The sequence below is a fragment of the Mustelus asterias genome, chromosome 24 (assembly GCF_964213995.1).
Source record: "Mustelus asterias chromosome 24, sMusAst1.hap1.1, whole genome shotgun sequence".
NCBI classification, from domain to species: Eukaryota; Metazoa; Chordata; class Chondrichthyes; order Carcharhiniformes; family Triakidae; genus Mustelus; species Mustelus asterias.
Genome location: NC_135824.1, coordinates 13,424,565 through 13,444,265, shown reverse-complemented (window position 1 = coordinate 13,444,265; position 19,701 = coordinate 13,424,565). Strand labels below are relative to the sequence as shown.

The 19,701-nt window shown below is 44.7% G+C and overlaps 1 protein-coding gene across 1 annotated transcript in view; it reads left to right on the top strand.

Moving 5' to 3' along the window:
- kif7 (kinesin family member 7) overlaps window positions 1-19,701 on the top strand; it is a 43,854-nt gene that overhangs the window by 14,252 nt on the left and 9,901 nt on the right. The window contains exons 6-14 of the mRNA XM_078241320.1: window positions 368-604; window positions 3,644-3,837; window positions 5,349-5,476; window positions 7,614-7,808; window positions 9,753-9,955; window positions 12,459-12,656; window positions 14,153-14,278; window positions 17,162-17,338; window positions 18,595-18,810. Coding sequence (XP_078097446.1) covers window positions 368-604; window positions 3,644-3,837; window positions 5,349-5,476; window positions 7,614-7,808; window positions 9,753-9,955; window positions 12,459-12,656; window positions 14,153-14,278; window positions 17,162-17,338; window positions 18,595-18,810 — 1,674 coding nt within the window. The remainder of the gene's footprint in view (window positions 1-367; window positions 605-3,643; window positions 3,838-5,348; window positions 5,477-7,613; window positions 7,809-9,752; window positions 9,956-12,458; window positions 12,657-14,152; window positions 14,279-17,161; window positions 17,339-18,594; window positions 18,811-19,701) is intronic.

Here is a 19,701-nt window from a genome sequence, read left to right as displayed (position 1 = left end):
CTGGATGGTGAGAAAAGCTTTGGAGGAAAACCGGTATTACATGGAATATACAGCCCAGAAACAGGTCATTCGATCCAACTGGTCTAGGTTCCACACAAACCTCCTCCCACCCTCCTTTAGCTCGCCCTATCAGCATATCCTTCTACTCCTTTCACTCACTAAATGCCACTCACCTCAACTGCTCCATGTGGTAGCAAGTTCAACATTCTCATCACTCTTTGAGTAAATAAGTTTCTCCTGAAATTTTTATTGAATCCTGTGCCCCAAGGTGATCACCACTCACAAGAGAGCTGCAGGGAAAATTGGGGAGGAGGAGGGAGGGATAGGAAGCGTCTACTGAAACTTTCTTTTGAATTGTTTTTTTCAGAATGAAACACTGTTGGACCAGGAAGATCAGATTGTTGAATTGCAAAGCAGGCTGAAGCTGATCGGAGGGAGCCAGTCTGCAGTGTCAGTGGATGAACTGCTGGAGAGTCTGCACCTTGCTAACCTCAGCTGCAGACCTCACACTGCCCCTCTGGACACAGCTCACCCTTGCAAATTAAATGTGCCACATTCCAACCACATTCTCAGTGATGAGACTGGAAGATTGCATTCCAAAAAGGTGTGTTTAAATTACCTCTGAGACGCCATGTATGCTATCTGGATTCAGCTTGCCTCATTTGGACTGCAGTTAGAAGGTTGTGAATTCAAGCCCTTTGAGAATTGAAATACACACTGGCAGCTGACAATCTAGGCATAGTGTTGGAAAAGTTTAAAGTTTATTTATTAATTTCACAAGTAGGCTTGCATTAACACTGCAATGAAGTCACTGTGAAAATCCTCTAGTTGCCACGCTCCGGCGCCTGTTCGGGTACACTGAGGGAGAATTTATCATGGCCAATGCACCTAACCAGCACGTCGTTCAGACTGCGGGAGGAAGCCGGAGCACCCAGAGGAAACCCACGCAGACACGGGGAGAACGCGCCAACTCCACACAGAAAGTGACCCAAGCCGGGACCAGGGAACCCGGGTCCCTGGTGTTGTGAGGCAGCAGTGCTAACCACCGTGCCATCCACACAAGTGTTGTTCTTTGGATGAAGCATTCGGCCGTGAGCTGTCCCTGCCATTTCTGGTGTTTCAGATGGATGTTAATGATCCTTTGACACGAGTCAGAGAAGAGAAAGAAGTTATTTTTTTAGGTTCTTGTCAATGCAAGTCAGAAGGAAATGGCTTATTTATGTTACAGAAGCTTAGAACCCCCCTAGACATAGAAAAAATACAGCACAAACAGGCCCTCCGGCCCACAAGTTGCGCCGGTCATGTCCCGACCTACCGAGGCTGATATATAAGCTTACCTATAACCCTCAATCCTATTAAGTCCCATGTACTCATCCAGAAGTCTCTTAAAAGACCCTATCGAGTTTGCCTCCACCACCACTGACGGCAGCCGATTCCACTCACCGACCACCCTCTGAGTGAAAAACTTACCCCTGACATCTCCTCTGTACCTACTCCCCAGCACCTTAAACCTGTGTCCCCTCGTAGCAGCCATTTCAGCCCTGGGAAAAAGCCTCCGAGAATCCACCCGATCTATACCTCTCAACATCTTGTACACCTCGATCAGGTCACCTCTCATCCTTCGTCTCTCCAAGGAGAAAAGACCGAGCTCCCTCAGCCTATCCTCATAGGGCATGCCAACCAATCCAGGCAACATCCTTGTAAATCTTCTCTGCACCCTTTCAATCATTTCCACATCCCTCCTGTAATGAGGCGACCAGAACTGAGCACAGAACTCCAAGTGGGGTCTGACGAGGGTCTTATAAAGCTGCATCATTATCTCCCGACTCCTAAACTCAATCCCTCGATTGATGAAGGCCAGCACACCATACGCCTTCTTAACCACCTCCTCTACCTGCGAGGCCGATTTAAGAGTCCTATGGACCCGGACCCCAAGGTCCTTCAGATCCTCTACACTGCTAAGAGTCTTACCCTTGATATTATACTCTTTCATCCCATTTGACCTGCCAAAATGGATCACTACACATTTATCCGGGTTGAAGTCCATCTGCCACTTCTCCACCCAGTCTTGCATCCTATCTATCAAGCTTCTGGGATTCTGTGTGTAAAAGCAGCTGCCATATTTGCCCACACGACACTCACAGCTCTTCAAAAGTAATTGATCGTGATGCACTTTTCAGGGAGATATGATTTACAATGTATATCCACAAGTCTACCTTTCTCTAATGGTGCAAAGCTGAACCATCCCAGATTATTATCATCAATGTGCTCCCATTACAGGAACTGGGTGACTGTCAGTGGCCCATGATGTGATTTCATTTACAACAACAAACTGCATTTCTGCAGCACCTTTAATAGTAAACCGACCCTAGGCACTTCACAGGAATGCAGTTAGGCCTAAGTTGACACAATGTCAAAGAAGAAAGTATTAGGAGGGGTTACGAAAAGCACGGTGAAAAAGCTGGGTTTGGAAGGAGAGAGAAAGTTGGCGAGGCATCGTGGCTTAGGGAGGGTGTTTCAGAGTATAGGGCCCAGAGGGTGTGGAAAGCAACACTGCGAACACAAGTTACTTCTAACTTGTTATGTTACCTCACTGGCCTAGATGCTGCCTGTCAATTGAATATCAATGTCCCCATTGGTCAGTTGATGTTTGGGGACTGACAAAGTGGGAGGTGAGGGGAGGTTCTTTAATTCATGGATAACAACATCATCTTGAAGCCTTGTAGGACCGGGGAAGGCTGCAGAGACAGAGAGTGATGAGGCCTTGGAGAGATTTGAAAACTGGGATAAGGATTTTAAAACTGAGGCGCTGTTGAATGGAGAACTATTGAATGAGGTTTGAAGAAAGGTAATACACGAACAGCCAAGTTTTGGATGAGCACAATCTTACGCAGGGTGGAAGATGGGAAGCTGGCCAAGTGACCACTGGAATAGACAAGTCTTTCGGTGCAGATGAACGTTTCAACAACAGATGAGCTGAGACAGGGCAGAGTTGAACGATGTTCCAAAAGTAATCAACAGACTAATCAACATTACAAGTTAGCAGAGAATGAGGCTGTCTTCCACCATTTATTTCCCTCGTCTTCTGAAGATGTTGCCACCTTTCTTGGGCACAGTTGTACTGATGCCACGTACTCTCCAGTGCCTCACCCAGTCGACATATGTAATCTGAAATGGTAAGGGCTAGCAGGTTATTTTACCAATGGAGGATTACACAACCGAGCCCAACCTGTCCTGATATGATTACTGCAGGCATGCACTGTCCAGCAGGGGGTCACGAGATAGAGATCAGGACTCAAAGTCTGCCTCATTTCTATCTCCTTTTCACCTTGACTGAGGTCAGCCAATTAACACAGACGAGTGAATCATTCTGATCTGCAGTACACAAGACAACCTATTTACCCATGAAGCCATCGGGGTGTTGTCATTTGCCAATTATTACAACAGAACTTGTCCAACAGACTTGATTTCAGAAATTGCTACTATTGGATGTTTAGCAACAAATGAAGGCAAACTTCCATACTGTATTTCTGGATTTGATTCGGACACCAGTATCAACCAGTCTGTGTCATGCATAACCTTATTCCTGTTACTTTATATTCTTCTCTGGCCATAAACCCGTGTTCCTCTCGTTTATCAATAGATTTGTGCAAATGCCTCTTCTGTGGAACATGCAGGCACTGGGTTTCACAGCTGTAATCACTGCCTGCAGAGGAACCTGGCAGGCAATGATTCTGTGCTTCATGGAGACTTCAACATGGATTGTGAGTCAATGGTGTTGCAGTCTGAAGAAGAACCAGAGGAGGATGAATCCTACAGGTGTAAAGGAAAAAGCAGGTAAACCATAACTAAACTGACACTCGGTTTACACCTGTGTTCTTACTTATGTTCAACGTTAGGGTTCACAGCATTGAATGTACACAGATTTATTAATCATGTAATCATATGCTTCATGAATCAATTGTAATTATTAATTTCTTGAATTGATGGTGAAATCACATAGGCCTGTAACTTCTAAGTTTCTGGGAATTGTTAACTGGGCAGTACTCCAAAGTTGTGGTGCGAAACCGCATCACCCCACTCCCCGCCCACCCCCACAAGCAGAAGTCCCCAGGTAAGGATTGTATGGCAATTGCCTGGGAAGTTCAAACCTCCGTTGTGCAATTGTCTTGCAATCAGAACCATCCAACAGTACGACTTAATGGTTCTGAATGTCTTAACAGTAATAGTTGCTCAGGAAAAGTTAGAAGAATTAAAACCAAAAATCTGCTGCTTCCCTGTGAAGCTTGAGACATAAAGAGTAGGGCCTGCAATGCCTTCTTTATCATTCGAGGCGAGAGTGAATAAAGAACTCTTGTCTGACTCCTGCTGACTTGCTTAGCAACTAAAGCTGTCTAGATGTCTCTGTCTAGAACTTCTTCTAATTAGGTTTGCTGTCTAAATTGACTTTTATCCTTCTTTACTGCATTCTATATTAGATGCATTGGCCATACTAAATTCCCCCTCAGTGTACCCAAATATTTGATTTGATTTGATTTATTATTGTCGCGCGTGTTAGTATACAGTGTTTCTTGCGCGCTATACAGACAAAGCATACTGTTCATAGAGAAGGAAACGAGAGAATGCAGAATGTAGTGTTACAGTCATAGTTAGGGTGAGGAGAAAGAGCAACTTAATGCAAGGTAGGTCCATTCAAAATTCTGATGGCAGCAGGGAAGAAACTGCTCTTGAGTCAGTTGGTACTTGACCTCAGACTTTTGTATCTTTTTCCCGACGGAAGAAGGTGGAAGAGATAATGTCCGGAGTGCGTGGGGTCTTTAATTATGCTGGCTGCTTTGCCGAAGCAGCGGGAAGTGTAGACAGAATCAATGGATGGGAGGCTGGTTTGCATGATGGATTGGGCTACATTTACGACCTTTTGTAGTTTTTTGTGGTCTTGGGCAGAGCAGGAGCCATACCAAGCTGTGATACAACCATAAGCACCAGAGTGTAGCGACTAGGGAATTTTCACAGTAACTTCATTGCAGTGTAAGCCTACTTGTGACTAATAAATAAACTTTATTAAATGCATATTAACCAAAATGAAGCAACCCAATCTTATGATTACACTTTTATCCTTCCAACAGAAAACCCCCTCACAGGCATAAAATAAAAGTTAACATAAATAAATTATTATAAAGAGCAATCAATAGCTGTATCATACTACCAATCTGATTAACCTAAGTAGGGAAGGAGAGGCAGAACACCTTTGTGTTGTCCTGGGTAATATTCTTCTGGGAAAGTGAAACATATTTAACCATTTTGTACTGCTGTGTTGTCCTGATATTAATTCTTTTGTGGCTTGACAGAAACCAGATCAATCGGACCTGGACAAAAAGAGATGTTCCTGGAACGATCAGCATGCTGAAAAGTAGAAACAGCTCCAGCCAACTCCGAGATAGTGATTCAAGCAGTCTGCAAAGTGAAGTCATGAAGTGTACGTAGCCCCCTCACAGTCCCGTTACTGATGTGGAGATGCCGGCGTTGGACTGGGGTGGGCACAGTAAGAAGTCTCACAACACCAGGTTAAAGCTCAAGAGGTTTATTTGGAATCACGAGCTTTCGGAGCGCTGCTCCTTCATCAGGTGAAGGAGCAGTGCTCCGAAAGCTCGTGATACCAAATCAACCCGTTGGATTTTAACCTGGTGTTGTGAGACTTCTTACAGTCCCGTTACCAACACTAATCCAGGGCAGTAATCAATCTGCTTAATTCAAGGAGAATTCATTGTTCTTTGTAATTACTCTGTTATTTCCAAATACCAACCTTCCTCTCCTGAAGGCAATGGCTATTGCCAAGGTACAGGCCTCATAGTTGCTAATTGCCCTTTGGTATATCATCCAAGGGGGTCATGCTTCTAGTAAAAGCATATACAATGCAGGAATGAGGATAGCATCAAAGCTAAGTCAGATTGACATTTAGACATTTCCACTCGCAATCCCTGTCTGGGTTGAAACAAAGTTTATTTATTATTGTCACAAATAGGTTTACATCAACACTGCAATGAAGGTACAGTGAAAATCCCCCACACTCGGGGCCTTTTTGGACTGTGGGAGGAAACCGGAGCACCCGGAGGAAACCCACGTAGACACAGGGAGAACGTGCAAACTCCACACAGACAGTGACCCAAGCCGGGAATCAAACCCAGGTCCCTGGTGCTGTGAGGCAGCAGTGCTAACCACTGTGCCACCATGCCACCAACATGTTCCGCGTCTCAGGGACCTTCTGTTTTGTCACAAGATTTAGACGCTGGCAGGTTCTGTGTTACTTTCAAAAGTGTGGGGTTTTTCTAATTAATTATTTATTCCACTCTTGATTTACCCAAGTGCTCAGAGGCCGCTGCCTAAGCATTTGTACAGACGCTGGCTCCTCTCAGCCCATCATTACCTGCTGGGTGCCTGGGGCTAGCAGATAGCCCCAGTGACCACACGGGCCAGGTTTCTCTAATTTGCCTTTGTTATTGTATACCTGCCCACATAGTGTGACTTTGCAGTGGAATTGGCACCTGGAAAACTGCATGGGAAGTGGCAGCGTGTGTCCTTGGCCAGCTTTCTGACTCACCTGCCTAAAGTCCATTGAAACAATTAGCAGGGAATGTACAACATGTTGGCCATGATGTCTGCACACAATTTTTGTGAAGATAACACTCCTCCTTTCAATTTATTTCCTTTCGTTTACCCACTAAGTCTCTCTGTCTCTTATCTACATCAGAATGCTCAATTTCGAAGGTTCCCTCAAACCTTCACTGAGCCTAACTTGAAACTATTTGGAGTGTTGAGTGCATTGACAATCACTCTAATCTTGCCCTCTCTACAGAGAAACACTTCACCTGAGTTAGTTGTCTCTGGGCAGTGTAATGAGAGTGCTACACTACAGGGTTGGACCCATATCCAAGAGATCCATGCACAATACTACGATACAATACACTGCCTTTCTGTTTTTAAGTGATAGGAGATCCTGAACATTTTGGCTTCTTTGATAATCCCACCATGGTACAACTATCAGCTCCCACTATCCTGATTCCATGCTTCACAAAGGCAACTAAATCATGGTAGACCCAACGCAGTCCGGGGCAGATCCCAAAGAAATGAAATATAACTTTCTTTAAAGTTTATTTATTAGTCACAGGTAAGGCTTACATTAACACTGCAATGAAGTTACTGTGAAATTCTCCTAGTCGCCACACTCTGGCGCGTGTTCGTGTCAATGAACCTAACCAGCAAGTCTTTCAGACTGTGGGAGGAAACCGGAGCACCTGGAGGAAACCCACGCAGACACGGGGAGAACATGCAAACTCCACACAGACAGTGATCCAAGCCGGGGATCCAAGCCGGGAATCGAATCCGGGTCCTTGGTGCTGTGAGGCAGCAGTGCTGACCATTGTGCCATCATGCCGCCCCACACTTAGACACACTTTATTCCAGCAGGTGTAGGTAGATACGACTTGAAATAATGAAATTTATAAAACAACCTCTCACATAAAAGTTTGCTCCTGTTAGCTATTTTGCCTTGCACTTTTCAAAGCTCCAGATTCAGGAACCTAAAGGCTGGCCTATATTAATTCCATGTTCTGCAGCTCCACACAGAAAGGGAGACCAGAATGTGCCCCACTCACCGTCATTCTCTGATGAATTCAGCGAAGGTATACCTGCATACCATCCCAAGCTGAAGAACTCTGAGTGGAGGCTCGTCCAAGCCCAGCACAAGATGCGGGAACTGGCAATCAACATCCGCATGAAGGAAGAATTAATCAAAGAACTCATCAAAACAGGTACACGGAATCACTTTTGAAATAGATTTACTTAAATGTTGATACACAGACCTTTCCTAACTGCCAACAAAATACAGGTGAAGTAATTCATCAGTTTCAAAATTCAATTGGTGGTCTTTTTAAATTTGAAGTAGTATTACATGAATAAAGATTGTAACATTCTAGGTGAAGTGCAGTTTTTAAGGGTTTTGAATATGAAACCCTTCTAACTAAAAAACTTTTAAGGTGTGAATTTTTAATTACTAACACTAGAGTCCTCAGTTGTACTTGACCTACTAGGTATGGATAACTAGTGCCAACAAAAACACTACTCTCCAACTTCTATCTCTCAGCCCCTCATTTCTCCTTGTTTTTTTGCAGATGGTCCAAATTCACCCCTCTTATTGGCTATAAGGTGCAAATCATCTTGTGTCACCCCACATTTTTTTAAAAAAAAATCTACCTTTGCAACCCCTGCGTTACAACTGAGACACAATTCTATCACTTCCTCAGACCCCAGAAGTTAACATTCCATTACAAACAAATCAGTTGTTACAAAGTTACATTCTCTTGTCAACATAATTTAACCCAATCCATACAGATATTAGAAAATAAAGGTTCCCCCTCTGTTACAGATCAATTAGAGCAATAGAATCTCTACAGTGATTTTATAGTGCAGGGGGAGGCCATTCAGCCCATCGAGTCTGCACCAACAGGTGCACCAACAGGTCCAGACCCTATCCCCATAACCCCACATATTTACCCTGCTAGTACCCCTGACACTGAGGGGCAATTTAGCTTGGCCAATCAACCTAACCCACACATCTTTGATCTGTGGGAGCAAACTGGAGTACCTGGCTGAAACCCACATAGACACGGGGAGAATGTGCAAACTCCACAGTCACCCGAGGCGGGAATTGAACCCGGGTCTCTGGCACTGTGAGACAGCAGTGCTAACCACTGTGCCACCCATGTTTTTTTAAACGTAGTGTCATTTTCAGTTTCTTCAAACTGATTTCAAGAAACACCTAATTGTGTTGTGGACAGCAGTTAAAATAGCGTACAGCTGCTTCAGGTCTAGGCTCAAAGGAACTTAGTAAGTGAGCTTTCACGAGCTTTCGGAGTGCTGCCCCTTTATCAGGTGAGTCTTATCTGATGAAGGGGCAGCGCTCTGAAAGCTCGTGCTACCAAATAAACCTGTTGCACTTTAACCTGGTGTTGTGAGACTACTTACTGTGCCTATCCTAGTCCAACACCGGCAACTCCACATCAAAGGAACTTAATCATAAAACAATAAAACAGCTTTGTATCTTCACACGCAATAGATTTCCCAGAAAGCATTCCAATTTGCTAAAACTCAAACTGACCCTTTAAACAGTGATCAAAGAATAAATTCCAAATTCGTTACAGATTCAAAAGATTATCAATCTTATAATATGACTCTGTAATAAACACTTATATCTTTATTTTTAATATATTTGAAGCGATGGGTCTGTACCAGCCTCCTATCTGCACCACTTAACTTGCTGTTGTCACTTTTCCATCAAACTTTTTGTGTTAACTTTTTCCGTTATAAATTCCCATGTCCACATTCTAATTGAAAGCAACGTAACCTTGCTCCTCTGATTATATAATCTGGCCAATGGATTAGCAGAATTTCTCAAAATATAATTTGAATTTTTTGTGTTGCCATTTTTAATGCAGTAACTGAAACTTCTAAAGGATTACATATTTTACAATAACAGGATTACATTTGTCTTTTGTAGCTTTAATGCTTTCATACAATACAGAAAAAAATTAAAAATATATGGAACCGTACAGCATCTTTTATAGTTGCAACAAGTTCCTTAAGTAAAATGAATGAAATAGTAAGACTGTGACAAGCCCTACAAGTCGAGGACTGTTAGGTACTGTTAGTAATCCCATATGTTTTCAGCTAAACCTGATGTGTGTTTGGATGGCTAGGGAGAGATGCCCAGGCAATGAATAAGCAGTACTGTCGGAAGATTCAAGAGTTGGAGCAGGAAGCGGAACAGGCCAGGGCAGAACTAACTGAGGCTCAGAAACAGCTCCAGGACCTCGAGGAGAAGGAACCCAGGGATCCTGTGGAAAGAGCCAAGCTCCAGGAGTACCACAAAAAAATTGTCGCAGCACAGAGTAAAGTGCAGGTGCGTGAGGTGTTGTGGCTGCCACTGCCTCCAGATGAGTGGTTGAATTACAGGAAAGCTGAAGTGAGCGACAGCTAGTGACATAGAAGCAGGAGGAGGCCATTCGGCCCTTCGAGCCTGCTCCACCATTCATTTTGATCATGGCTAATCATCGAATTCAATATCCTGATCCCCTCTTCCTCCCATATCCCTCGATCCCTTTAGCCCCAAGAGCTATATCTAATTTCTTCTTGAAATCCGACAACGGTTTAGCCTCAACTACTTTCTATGGTGGTGAATTCCAAACATTCACCACCACCTGGGTAAAGAAATTTCCCCTAACCTACACAATTTGGGACACTAAGGGGCATGTTAGCATGTATGTATTTAGAATAGCAATCTGGTATGCATATTTGGATGGCGATCTGGTATTTACTTTATAATTGTGCTCCAACATTTAATTTCGTCTCTCATTGTATTTTCTGTGCTCGTTGACTTCTGTATTCCCATGGAGCACAGATTGTGAGTGCTATCATGCAATCTGAGTGGTAAAATGATCGCTTTTGGATCACTGCAATGCACTGTAATACATTTGATTCGAGAGACAGATGCACTGGATTATTGATTACACAACTCCCAAATTCAGTGTGAAATCATGCACAGTACTCCTGTAGGGAATAGCCACTTGGGTGAGGTACCAGAAAGTGATTGGCATCTGTGGTACTATATACACCTTCAGAAATGAGAGGGATATAGATAAGGATGTGATTGCACTGGAGGGGGTGCAGAGGAGATTCACCAGGGTGCTGCCTGGGATGGAACAGTTAAGTTAGGAAAAGTGGTTGGGGAAGCTTGGGTTGTTCACGTTGGAGCAGAGAAGGCTTAAGGACAACCTGATCGAGGTGTACAAGATTATGAGAGACATGGACAGAGTGGATAAGGAGCAGCTGTTCCCCTTAGTTGAAGGGTCAGTCATAAGGGCACATTTGTTCAAGCTGAGGGGCAGGAGGTTTAGGGGGATGTGAGGAAAGATTTTTTCACCCAGAGGGTGGTGACGGCCTGGAATGCGCTGCCTGGGAGGGTGGTAGAATCGGGTTGCCTCACATCCCTTAAAAAATATCTGGATGAGCACTTGGCACATCATAACATTCAGGGCCATGGGCCAAGTGCTGGCAGATGAGATTAGGTGGGAGTTCAGGTGTTTCGATGACCCAAAGGGCCTCTTCTGTGCTGTATGATTCAATGATTCTTCCCTCAGAGATTAGGGTGCGTGTGCAATCTTTCCTTACATACATAGAAACAAACACAGAAAATAGAAGCAGGAGTAGGCCATTTGGCCCTTCGAGTCTGCTCTTCATTCATTATGATCATGGCTGATCATTAAATTCAATATCCTGATCCCGCCTGCCCCCATATCCCGTGATCCCTTTAGCCCCAATAGCTATATCTAATTACCTACAATTATTGGAGTTAATTTGTACAGGAATGTAGAACTGAAGTGTAGAAAACTTATGTTAAACATATATAGAATCCTGATTAGACCACACTTGGAGAACTGTGAATAGTTCTGGTCTCTGTATTACAGAAAGGATATAGGGGTACAGGAGAAGGTGCAAAATCAATTTAATAGAATGATATGCAAATAGCTATCAGCATCGAGCTAGTTGAGGCTCTTTGTTAAAAAGAAGACTGAAGGCTTGGGTTGTTTTCGTTGGAGCAGAGAAGACTGAGGGGCGACCTGATTGAGGTGTACACGATTATGAGAGACGTGGACAGAGTGGATAAGGAGCAACTGTTCCCCTTAGTTGAAGGGTCAGTCATGAGGGGACATAGGTTCAAAGTGGGGGGGCAGGAGGTTTAGGGGGGATGTGAGGAAAAACCTTTTTACCCAGAGGATGGTGACGGTCTGGAATGCGCTGCCTGGGAGAGTGGTAGAGACAGGGTTGCCGCACATCCTTTAAAAAGTATCTGGATGAATACTTGGCACATCATAACATTCAGGGCTATGGGCCAAGTGCTGGCAGATGGGATTAGGTGGGAGTTCAGGTGTTTCTAATGTGTCGGTGCAAATCTGATGGGACGAAGGGCCTGTTCTGCGCTGATTCTATGATTCTGATGCAGACATTTTCAATTTGCAAGTGTGATCAAATCTGGGTCCATAAATATATAAGGTAGTCACTAATAAATTCAGTAAAAAAAACTTTGGAGAAACCTCTTTACCCAGAGAGTGACTAGAATGTGAAACCTGTTGCGATAACTAGACTAGATGCATTTAAGGAGAAGCTAGACATACACAAGAATGAGAAGGGAATTGGAGGATGGTCTGGGCAAGGAGGAGGGGGAGGAAGGTCACGGAGCAGAAACACTGCGTGGACCTGTTGGGTTCGGTGGCCTGTTTTGGTCCTTTAACTGTTATGTACTCGATTCGTCCAGTTACACTTACTGGAAAATGCTGCATTTTTAAAAAAATATCATTAAACTGACTTTCAGCTGCTGCGAATCTTTACATTGATCCCATTTCCAGGTGCTCAGACAAAAGAAGCGCGACACAGAGCGACTGGTATCGCTGTCATCACAGAGTGAGCGGCGTATCCATGAGATGGAAAGAAATGTGCAGCTCATGAAGCAGCAACAGGCACTGCTGCAGAAAAAGCTGAAGGAGGAAGTGGATCAGAAGAGGCGACTTGAGACAGAGATGCAGAAAGGGAAACATCGAGTGAAGGTACAGCACGCTGAATGTTGGGCTTCCACAGAGGATGGATAAATATGGGCGGCACAGTGGTTAGCACTGTTGCCTCGCAGTGCCAGGGACCCGGGTTCGATTCCCGGCTTGGGTCACTGTCTGTGTGGAGTTTGCACGTTCTCCCCGTGTCTGCATGGGTTTCCTCCGGGTGCTCCAGTTTCAGTGGGATATGTTTTCGGTCTGAAAGACGTGCTGGTTAGGTGCATTGGCCCAAATAGGTGCCGGAGTGTGGTGACTAGGGGAATTTCACAGTAACTTCATTGCAGTGTTAATGTAAGCCTTACTTGTGACTAATAACTAATCTTTAAAATAAATTGTCCCATCTAACATTTCAGAATTCAGCCTGTTTTTCTGTGAAAAGTGAGACCCAGTGAGCTTCCCTTCTGCATCTGAAAACAGTGAAACCTATGCAAAGGGACTCCGATTTAAAATGAACTTACTGACAGTCCCAAATAACTCACATTGGAACAGATACAGATCGCATCTTAAAATCACAGGCGCTCGGGAATTATGATTACATTAGCCTTTCATCATTTAAGTCAGTTTAAAATTTAAATATAAGCCAGATTGCTAGTCTAACATAAGTACTGCATATTATTTTGAGCTTTCTGTATTTCAGTTCTATCCCTCTAGATCTGAAACGCATTACCTGCATTGTGAGTAAGGTGGGCAGGTCAGCACAAGGTGCTGGCAGCAGGTGATAGAAATGGCTTTTGTGAAATGGAGGACACTTTACCCAGCATCCCTAGTGGCAAAGAAGTCACCCTATCTCTGAGCTTGATTGCTTGTCTGACTATCTTAGGGACAGAGCAGTTTCTCTGCCGCTGTGAATGCTGGATAAGGAGCTTGCTAATTGACCAAAGCCAGGAACTGCGTAAGACAATCACATTTCACTCCACTGGTATGTCAGGTACTAAAAAGCTGCTAATAAATCCCTACCTTCCCACCAGCACTGCAGCACATGGAGGTAGCGGGGTCATGGCCAAGGCTCTTTGGGACATTAATCCCAATTTTGGGTGGGATCTCCCAGGCACACCAGCCCCACTGCAGCTGTCTTGCCCTGTGCAAGTTGCTAACTTAACAGATCTTGGGATCACAAAATCCCTCAATGCAAACTGATGGGCTTGATGGGCTGGAGTGATAGAGCCTATCAAGCCCATCAGAATTTCATAGCATCATACCATTCCTACAGTGCAGAAAGAGGCCATCTGGCCCATCAAGCCATGGAACCTGCACACCTTTGGAGTGTGCGAGGAAACCGGAGCAACAGAGAATGAACCAAAAACGTATCCCACTGATAGAGCTTCAGAGTTGGGCTCCATGCCAGGTGAGTAGATACATCCAATCCTGGGATATTTGGCTCGCCCCATTTACTGTACATGCAGTGACCAGCAACAGATCATGGGAATCCCCGGTGGATTGTGAATGTGCCCCAAAGATAATGAAGTGCTCACCTTTCCTCTTTCTGTGTGCAGGAGCTTGAAATAAAACATAAGCAGCAGCAACAGATTCTTAAGATTAAAACCGAAGAGATCGCAGCCTTCCAAAGAAAGAGGAGGAGTGGCAGCAATGGGTCTGTGATCAGCCTCGAAGAGCAGCAGGTAATGTGTTACTGGCCGTGGAGTAACTCAGTAGTTTGCACTGAGTTCTGACTGCAGCAGTTCAACTTCAGCAATGAAATTTTATTTTTAACTGAGTTGCTTGGTGTTTCACTTGGAATTTTCTTTTCTTGATGCTGGCTTGAAGGTGCCGGCTATTGCTGAGTACATGCCAAACAACTCCAGTGTCAGTGAATTAATTTCATAGCATCATAGCATTCCTGCAGTGCAGAAAGAGGCCATTTGGCCCATCAAGCCTGCACCGACAACAATCCCACCCAGGCCCTATCCCTATAACCCCATGTATTTACCCTACTAATCCCTCTGTCACTAATCGACAACTTAGCATGGCCCATCAACGGAACCTGCACATCTTTGGAGTGTGGGAGGAAACCGGAGCACCCTGAGGAAATCCACGCAGGCACTGGAGAATGTGCAAGCTCTGCACAGACAGTCACTCAAGGCCGGAATCGAACCCTGGTCTCTGATCCTGTGAGGCAGCAGTGCTAACCACTGTGCCACCGTGCCGCCCATTGAGTTTATGTTTTAACAGTCTTAGATGGATCTGTTTCTTTATTTAGCAGTTATCTTCTTCTCAACCTTTCTTGCTGATGTGTAATTACTAATGTCAAAGAGTCATAGAGCAATACAACACAGAAACAGGCCCTTCGGCCCAACTGGTCCATGCCGACCATGGTGCCCTCCCAGTTAATTCCCAATTGCCCGCGTTTGGCCCATATCTCTCTAATCCTTTCCCATCCATGTACTTATCCAAATGCTTTTTAAATGTTGCTATTGTACCTGCCTCAACCACTTTCTCTGGCAGATCATTCCGTATACGCTCCACCCTCTGTATGAAGAAGTTGCCCCTCAGGTCCCTTTTAAATCTTTGCCCTTTCACCTTAAACCTATGCCCTCTAGTTTTCAAATCCCCTTCCCTGGGAAAAATACTGTGCGTTCATCCTATCTATGCCCCACATGGTTTTATACACCTCGATAAGGTCATCCCTCATTCTCCTACGTTCCAGGGAATAAAGTCCTAACCTGGCCAACCTCTCCCTATAGCTCATACCGACTAGTCCTGGCAACATCCTCGTAAATCTTCTTTGGACTGTTTCCAGTTTATCAATGTCTTTCCTATAACAGGGTGACCAAAACTGTACACAATACTCCCAAGTGCGGCCTCACCGACAACTTATACAATTGTAACATAATGTCCCAACTCCTATCCTCAATGCCCTGATTGATGAAGGCTAGTGTACTGAATGCCTTCTTCACCACCCTGTCTACCTGTGACACAGTCGACTCGGATTTACCACTGAGCTGATTGAAAAATAAATTCATAAATAATAAAATAAATAAATTGATCAAGAGGCTTCTATTTGTAAAAATGAGATAAAACTTAAGACTCAGCACAATGTTGGACAGAGTCACAAGGGCCCGGATAGTCCGGCTTCTCTTTCCTTTCTGTGCTGCATTATATGATCTCAGCTGGGTTAGGTGTACTCCAATTGGGTTAGGTGTACTCCAATTGACCTCTGTGTCCATAGACCAACAATTTCTGAACACGACCTGGTGATCTTGTCGGAAGGTGCAATTGTGCAGACACTGGGTGAGGACAGGGTCAGGCATAGCTGCACTGACCCACTGGGCCGAATAGCCTGCTTGTCCTTGCAACCTAGCATCAGACATGAATGGGGCAGCTGGGGAAGCTAATGTAGGGCTGCTAAAAAAGGACTATGCCCCCTTAAGAATAGCATCTTCAGGACAGAAGTGTGAAGCAAAGAAACCATTAAATGCAGTCTAATAGGTCTTCACTTATGGACCTCTAAGCACATCAGAGGCCGGAAGATCGTACATTGGGATTGAACTTCAGGTCGCTCAACTATTGCCCTTTCACATAACACAGGCGGACATCCATGCCATTGTTGGAATATCTCAACACCTACCAAAAGTGAATGGGGTTTGAAATATGTATTGGACAGGGCACAGGTAGTGCAGTGTTTGATAGCTATCAAAGAAGCTTGGGGGATGCGTGGGGGTTGAGGAGTTGGTGGTGGTGGATTAACAGTAGGTATTGCAGTGTTGGGCAGTCACCTTTTCTGATAGATGCTGGTGCCACTGACATGAGAACAATTTTTGCCCCTGTGCAAGTCACCCACAAGGACATTTCATCTTTAGAGATGGTGTTAAGGCCTGGATCACCTGCTTGGGCTCCACAGCCATCAAAGGGCAACGTTGGCAAGCGTTATTTCCCCACACATCCCACTCAGTCAGCAGAAACCAGGCTGGGGCAGAGGAAACTTTCTGCCTGCAATGAAACAACAACATATTGTGCTTATACAGCACATTTAGCAAAGCAAAACGTGCCAAGGCACTGAACAAGATCATAATCATGAAAGGAGTTTTGATGCCAAGCCACAAAAGGAAACATGACAGATCACCAAAAGCTTGGTCAAAGTGGTGGAATTTAAGGCGCACCATAAAGGAAAGAACTTAAATTTAAAGCCTGGGAGATTTGTCCCTCCTACCACAGTCCCTAAGGCATAGGAGGGGACCATGTTTGTGACAGACAGCTGTTTCACTCTACCATAAGGCTGCTCACATTAAAGGTTGCAACCCAATGGCCGGAGTTGTATTGCCCTGCCCGCCACAGGAATCAGAGCGGTCGAGGGGAGGACCATGGAAAGGTCTGTTGACCTCAAACGGGTTTTTCTGGTCTCGGGACGAGTGTGGCCGTAAAACCCCGCAGTATGTGCCTGGGTGCTGACAACATTGTGTGAGTGCACCAAAAAGCATCGATTTTCATGACCCATTTTTCTTTAAACAAGAGAAAAGCTGTTTTCTCAGTCCGAAATGGGTATTGACGATTTATTTTACTCGTAGAAAATTGAAGAGCAGAAAAGGTGGTTGGATACGGAGATTGAGAAGGTTCTCGAACAACGGAAGGCGCTGGATGACCTGGAAGAGGAGCTGAACAAACGAGAGATCATTGTCGAAAAGAAAGAAGCCTTGCTGCAGGAGAAGAGTGGGCTGGAGAGCAAGAGGCTACGGTCCAGTCAGGTGAGAGTACCAGGAAACGTGATCTAGTCAGGCAAGAAACTGCTGCTATCAGCTAAGAGATGGAGTGGTTGCAACTCAGGCAGGTGGGAGAACAAGCTGAGATTCTATAAGGCGAGCACCTCAGAAGGCACTATTCCATTTGATAAAAGAGCATGAGGCAACAATCCCGTTATGTGAAAGAAAAAGTTTGAGATCCTATTCAAGTTTTTTTTAAAAAGTTTATTTATTAGTCACAAGTGAGGTTTACATTAACACTGCAATGAAGTTACTGTGAAATTCCCCTAGTCGCCACACTCCGGCACCTGTTCAAGCCAATGCACCTAAGCAGCACGTCTTTCAGACTGTGGGAGGAAACCGGAGCACCCGGAGGAAACCCACGCAGACACGGGGAGAACGTGCAAACTCTACACAGACAGTGACCCAAGCCGTGAATCGAACCCAGGTCCCTGGCGCTGTGAGGCAGCAGTGCTAACCACTGTGCCGCCCCAGATTAGATTCGGAGATTTATTGGGTTGGAGACTAAGGGGTTACTTTTCAATTACATACAGGACAATTAAAGTTTATTTTGTCCCATGCTCTCTTAAAGGAACTAACTCTTGTGTATGGGTCTACAATTGCCAGCAGCTCTTTCTTACCCTGTATATATAGTGCTATATGTGTAAGCCTGGGGAATGAATGTCATCATTGTATTAAACTTGCTTAATGGTAGGCATATTTAGCAGCAGGGGCAGCTGAATACTAATCAGTAGTGCCTGATTTTCCATTCCCAGGGAAGCTGAGGCCCACTCTATCTCCCATACCCCAGCTGAGATCAGCTTACTCAACACAGGCCACAGATCAAACCTGGAATCTCGGGGCTCGTGTACATCTAAAGTAAAGAAGTAAAGTTTATTTATTAGTGTCACAAGTAAGGCTTACATTAACAGTGCAATGAAGTTACTGTGATATTCTCCTAGTCGCCACACTCTGGTGCCTGTTCAGAAAAATGTCCTTAGCCAGCACGTCTTTAAGACTGTGGGAGGAAATCGGAGCACCCGGAGGAAACCCACGCAGACATGGGGAGAATGTGCGAACTCCACACAGACAGTGACCCAAGCCAGGAATCAAACCCAGGTCCCTGGTGCTGTGAGTCAGCAGTGCTTGCCACTGTGCCGCCCATGTAACACAGGAAGTTAACACAAAAAAAAATTCTGACTTTGTTACAATTCAAAGACCTCAACACATCGGCCATTTCTTAATTATTATTTTTCCTTTAGGCTCTGAGCAATGACATTGTGAGAGTGTCGAGCCGCATTGAATCTCTGGAGAAGGAGTTGTCTGAGAAGAACGGGAAGTTGCGAAATGGCAGCGCTAGTGACCAACAGGAAATTCGCGAGGAGATTTCCAACCTGCGACATGAGAAGGATCAGATGATGAAACAGCGCACTGAGCTAGATGAGAAACTACGGATGGGAAACCTGCTGTCAGCAGAGGTATGGCTCATCGTGAGAGAAATCAATCTGTTCAACGGCACTTTGAGACTTCATACAGAACGACTTGTGTGTTAGAGTAATAGTTCCACCATGGTAGCTGACCTGGGTGTCCCTGAAGCCTTGTATTTCGATGAATGCGCAAAGCCCTTTGTATTCCTGAGTTGGCTGATGCAGGGCCACTAATCACTGCTCAGTGGAATTGACACCAGTGTTGCTGAGTAATGAGACAGTGAATTATAGATTCATGTACAATGCCAACATTAAGAGCATTCAAATGGTTATTGGATAAACATATGGATGATATTGGAATAGTGTAGGTTAGAGGGGCTTTAGATTGGTTTCACTGGTCGGCGCAACATCGAGGGCCGAAGGGCCTGTACTGTGCTGTAATGTTCTATGTTCTATGTTTTCGATATAATGAGCTATAAATGACAGACTTGCTTCTTGTAATGTTCCCCCTATCACACTTTGTTCATAGTTTTTCTATTCTGAAGCAGCACATTCTCTTCCTCACCAAGGGAGATCTGTTCAAAAGCATGTATTAATTTATATTTTACAATAAGTCCAAAGATTGCAATAGGTCAGGTGGACTGATGGCAGAATAAGAGAATGTCACCCGCAGTAAGATCATGTTCCCTCAGCCAAGATCTGATTGGCACTCTGGTTCCTATGGTGCTCCCCGAGGTCTCAGGGACCGTTTTACTGGTTATTGAATGGCACTTGTGTGGCGCAGATGTTACTTATCACTTCTCAGCCCTAGCCTGAATGTTGTTCAGGTCTTGTTGCACATGGACAAGGACTGTTTCAGTATCTACAGAGTCACGGATGATGCTGAACATTGTGCAATCATCTGTGAACATCCCCACTTCTAACCTTATGATGGAAGGAAGG